General features: G+C 33.5%; 1 protein-coding gene across 1 annotated transcript; it reads left to right on the top strand.

The window, feature by feature from the left end:
• The first annotated feature begins 2,736 nt into the window (after positions 1 to 2,736).
• Positions 2,737 to 4,701, top strand: LOC143573161 (uncharacterized). The gene is made up of 5 exons (XM_077058118.1): positions 2,737 to 3,160; positions 3,262 to 3,338; positions 3,429 to 3,465; positions 3,551 to 3,644; positions 3,816 to 4,701. Exons 1-5 carry the CDS (start codon positions 2,902 to 2,904, stop codon positions 4,492 to 4,494), a joined length of 1,146 nt encoding a protein of 381 aa, XP_076914233.1. The 5' UTR covers positions 2,737 to 2,901; the 3' UTR covers positions 4,495 to 4,701.
• The last annotated feature ends 286 nt before the right edge of the window (positions 4,702 to 4,987 follow it).

Genomic DNA, 4,987 nt, shown 5'->3' with positions numbered 1-4,987 from the left:
TCAAGAATAATAATAATGAACACAATAAGAATGCTTCAAAACACATGTTTATTCAACGTCGGTGCTTAAGCACTATTGATTATAAACTGACTTCTTGTCTCCCTATCTATCATCTACATCCAACCCTCTACAAAACACGAATTCTCCTAATGACCTAGATACATTGTTTATATATTAACTACATAAAGCCCAAAGCTACCAAAAGCCCACCGGGATCCATGTGGATCTCGGTTTACAATGCAATCCCAATAACTATACGTAACCATTAAGTGTGTCCCAACACGTGCTGGTTTCGCAAAATAATATTTGTTTATTATCTAATATTTATTATCGATTAATTTATAATTTATTTAAACCATAAAAAGATAATCATCCCTTGATCCTATTCTCTAATTACAATGTCGGTGTGAGTCGTATAACACGTAATAACGATTTGAAAGGATCAATTCCAAATATACTTCAAAGATTAAGGCTCAAGAAACATTATGGGTATACGGTTTTTGTAATGGTTTATTGAGTTTGGATAATAAAAATTAGAAGTTGCAAATTTAGTCCTTGAAGTATAGAGGTGGGAACAAAGGGGGATTAATGTTTAGTTTAGGGTAAACAAATGTATATCTTTCAAAGTTAATATGTATAAATGATAAATAATAAGTCATTAAAAATAAAATAATAATTATTCGATAAACGCGATAATTTCATTGAAAGAATTTCCCGAACATAATGACGGGTCGGGTATTGACAAATTATTAAATGAAAAGATCTGAGTTGTTACAACAACAATATTGTAAACGGACTTAGGAGACAATAATTTAGTGGTTACTAGTTTGAGCTCCCCATGTTACATGGTTTTATATTGGTGTTTATTTTTAACCGTTTTGCAATTTTATATTTTTTTAACACAGTTTTGTTTTGATTTAATATGCATATATAAGTTTGTTATGCTCATGTTGATTTTTTTAAACAAACAAATAGGAACACATATATTTTTCTTATGAAAAAGGAGCGATTGACATAGGTGACGATGGTGGTTGATGTGTGAAAGCGATGGTCGACAATGATGGGTGGTAATAAGAAGCTAACCGGCGATGGTCGACTTGCGAAAATTATTGTTAGGTGTTGTGATACCCGCGACTTGCGAACATTATTGTTTGATGATTAAGGGGCTATTTCACAAATAAATGAGATGTTAATCCGTTTATGGGCAATCCGGGTTTGATGAGACCCATGACCCACAAAAATTATTGTTTGATTATGAAATGGTTTCACAAAAAAAAATGAGAACTTGTAACCCATTTAACGACTATCCGGGTTTGGTGTGACCCATATACCCGCGAATTCGGGTATAACATATGGGAAACCTCGAATCACAAATCAAGCAATCTGATAACTTGCTAGGAGGTTTGGGGATCAACCAGAGAGTGAAATATGAGAATTTTTTTTTTTTTTTGACATTTATATGGATATAGATAGATTGTAGTTAAATAAGTTAAAAGTACTTGCACAAAAGTATGAGTAACATAACATAAAAACTCAACAAAACAAATGGAAAAATGCTTTATAATGTGCAACGTCGTCCTATAAATTTTGCTACACTGACCAAGTAATTATACGCAAGTTTCAGACTATATGAACGAGCAGATCGTAATTTGCTTCACAATGACTTGATTTTTATTCCAATGATATGAAAAGACCTTTCGATATATATCTACTTGTTTGTCTAACATTGGATCAAAAAACAATTATGTGTCAATGGAATGCAGAGTTTCTTTAAATATGACACTTCCTGGTAATAAACATTGTTTAGTTGCAGTTGTATAAGTATGTCATTGAACAATCATGTAGTGAATTCAAACCTCAAATGTGTAAACGCATGTGAGAAGTTTCAAGATTCAGTGGTGTTTCTCTGCTCTATCCAAGAAAATTTGAAAATGCTGCGATGCCAAGACAAAGATGGAGTAAAAGTTTAGTTTGAACTTATTTGGACTTATTCAATAAAGAAACAATTGATTTTTCTTGTCATATATATGTAAGTCTCTGCGGAAGAAGGTATTTAATCAACGAGCAGGACTGTCTTTTCCCCATTTTCTTATTAGAATATTTTAGCATTTCTCAATGCAAGATTTGGTACTCTCCATTAAATTATTGTATATGTAAGAATTTGTGCTACGGCGATCGAATTCATATGAAACCTACCATATAACTATTTCCACGTACATATTATAACCTGTGTATGCATGTAGATGCGTAAATATTAAAGGTCAATTGGTCTAATGGTACTAGCCCCATGGTTTTTTTAGGTACAGTCATGAGTTTGAATCCCAAGGAATTTGCTCCAGGTTGAGTAGGGGGTTTTCTAGTTCTGGGTTTTCTCTTTGTTGGGTGCGTCCGATCATCATATTCTATTCTTTGAACCGAAGGATGATCTATTTGCTAGGGTTACCCAAGTGTCGAGTTAAAAAAACTTAGATGCGTAGATGTAAGGCTTATGTGTGTTTATGTAAATGAATAGATATACATACCCACTGGTGGAATATAATATAGATGGCGGAATTATTTAACTTACATGATTTATATATATATATATAGAGAGAGAGAGAGAAATAGAGAGAGAGACAGAGAGAGAGAGAGAGAGAGAGAGCATCTTTGAAAAAGATCTATCCACCTAGGGTTTCAAAGTGGTTGATGGTATGTTTGTCTAAAGTCTTATGAATGCATTTAATGATCCCTAGAACTTGATGGTTCTTTCTTAAAATGGAAAGATGTGATTATGAAATTAGGGAGGAAGCCTAATCATCTGTGTTCAATGATATTAGGGTTACTTGTTTGAAAAATGATTTCAACATATAAAGCAATATTTTACAAACAAAAGGAGATCAAAGAAAGATCAAGTAGTTAAGCATGGAGAGCAGTGAAGAAACTAAGTGCTCCAAGACAAGTTTAGATTCGTACCCGAATACGGAAGGAGAAGAAGACAACGAGTCAAAAGATGTAATGGAGTTGAAAGATGGAGGGAGTTCTAGCAATAGTACGGTAGAAGAGAGCGATAAGAAGCCATCTGTTCGACCTTATGTCCGATCTAAGATGCCTAGACTCCGGTGGACGAATGATCTGCACCTTAGATTTGTTCAGGCGGTTGAAAGGCTTGGTGGACAAGATAGTAAGTGATCAATAATGCATCTTTCTTTCTGTTGTTTGTTATTGAGCTTCTATACCATAACATCTTAATTTTCTTGATAATTATTATTTCATTTTGTCCAGAAGCAACTCCAAAATTGGTTCTTCAACTGATGAATGTCAAAGGGCTTCACATAGCTCATGTCAAAAGTCATTTACAGGTTCATCTAGTGCTAATAAACAAATTATATAGATCTGTAGTATAAACAAAAGCTTATAATGATTTCTCTTCTGGTGTTTATTTTCATCAGATGTATAGAAGCAAGAAATTCGATGACCCAAGCCAAGGTATGGTGATTGATGATTGTTTTGTTCGTATCTATCCTCTTTCCGGTAATCGAATTCATGTAATTTTTCTATATTGCTGTCGCAGATCCAAGGATTCAGAGTGGAGATCCGAATATTTATAACCTGAGTCAACTACAGATGCTTCAATGTTACAACCGAACATGTGATTCAACCTTAAGGTAAAACATATTTGAACTTGCTACAAGGAAAAAAAAGGACTATAATTGCTTAAACATATGTTTTCAATGCCTTTTATTTTTGTAGTATCATTACTACACCTCTAGATCTCAATATGTTCTTGTGTTTCATTTTTTGAAAGTTGAATAATCATCTGGTTTTACCTTTTAAAGATATGAAGATGCATCACTCTACAGTCATGATTGGATGCATAACGCTTTTCAGGAGCATAGTTCAACTGGAAAGACAAAACCAAGATTTTATAACATGGCTGCAGATAGAATTTTGGCATTAAATCACTTGGGGGATACAAGTGCTAGTCTCCATACTAATCATAGGCTAACAGGTGAACAAATTCCATGTCGAATCCAGGATGTTCATGATAGTTTTAGGTCTAGAATGATTGAGAATAAGGAGATGTTGCAAGAGCTATACTCCCAGCTTCCAAACCGCACCTTAAATTTCAATTTGTTCAATGTTCAAGAACATCAACGAACCCTCATCAATTTGGAATGTACTAGTATTGGGAAGGAAAGTATGGATTTGCAAAGTACAAGTCTGGGGAAGGATAATATCAATTTGGAAAGCACAAGTCTTGGGAAGGATAAAGGAACAAAGAGGAAGGCTTCTGTACTGGACCTTGATTTGAATCTATCTCTTGAGGTCCATTCTGGATACACTGAAAGCGGAAAAAGTTTGGAAAGAGATGATGGTGAAGGACAAGAAGGTAACTTGTCATTGTCATTGTATTCACCCTCCCTCTCAAGGATCAGAAACAAGTTAATAAGAGAAGATGATCATGGTAATGATCAAAAAGTAAAAAGGGCAAGAACTCTGGATCTGACTATATGAATGAGACAAAATTCTAAGTGAGATCTTGAGGTACTTGTTCTAGATTATGAACTTGTAATTTCTTTTCTTTCCTTTTGTTCTATCATCTAATTTCTGAAGTTGAAAGAAAACCATATGTCTATTAATCTTGTTTTATTGTTTGTCATACTCTGATATCTTGTTGTTTGCTACCATAGTTACATCTCTGCCTTTGGACCTTAATTTGTAAGCATTTTAGATTCCCACATATATACAAAAGATAAGTTAATTACCTCCTACGAATTTTCTTTTTTTTCTGTTGCAAACAAACAATCAATATGTAAAGGGAAAAGCAATCCAACTAAAAAGTTTTATTTTGGCATTTAAATATCTGTATCCAAAATCAAACAAACTGCAAGTGTCTTTGCTGAAGAACAATAGATTCTTTTTTTCTATTTTGAATGAACAAGTATGTGCTTTACATCTATTTTTAACGATATAACTAGTATACTTGCTAGAAGAAGCTATCTTTCTA

The sequence above is a fragment of the Bidens hawaiensis genome, unplaced genomic scaffold (genome assembly GCF_021521415.1).
Source record: "Bidens hawaiensis isolate Kalapana, Puna unplaced genomic scaffold, B.hawaiensis_p1.1 tig00026216_1, whole genome shotgun sequence".
Classification (NCBI taxonomy): Eukaryota; Viridiplantae; Streptophyta; class Magnoliopsida; order Asterales; family Asteraceae; genus Bidens; species Bidens hawaiensis.
The sequence above is the reverse complement of the archived record's forward strand: the minus strand, read 5'-3'. Positions and strand labels throughout refer to the sequence as shown.

Excerpts from the sequence above, each read along its gene's own strand:
- LOC143573161 (XM_077058118.1), top strand. The coding sequence starts at position 2,902 with ATGGAGAGCAGTGAAGAAACTAAGTGCTCCAAGACAAGTTTAGATTCG. Across the intron at positions 3,161-3,261 it reads AAGGCTTGGTGGACAAGATA|AAGCAACTCCAAAATTGGTT; the intron begins GTAAGTGATCAA and ends CATTTTGTCCAG. Across the intron at positions 3,466-3,550 it reads ATTCGATGACCCAAGCCAAG|ATCCAAGGATTCAGAGTGGA; the intron begins GTATGGTGATTG and ends TTGCTGTCGCAG.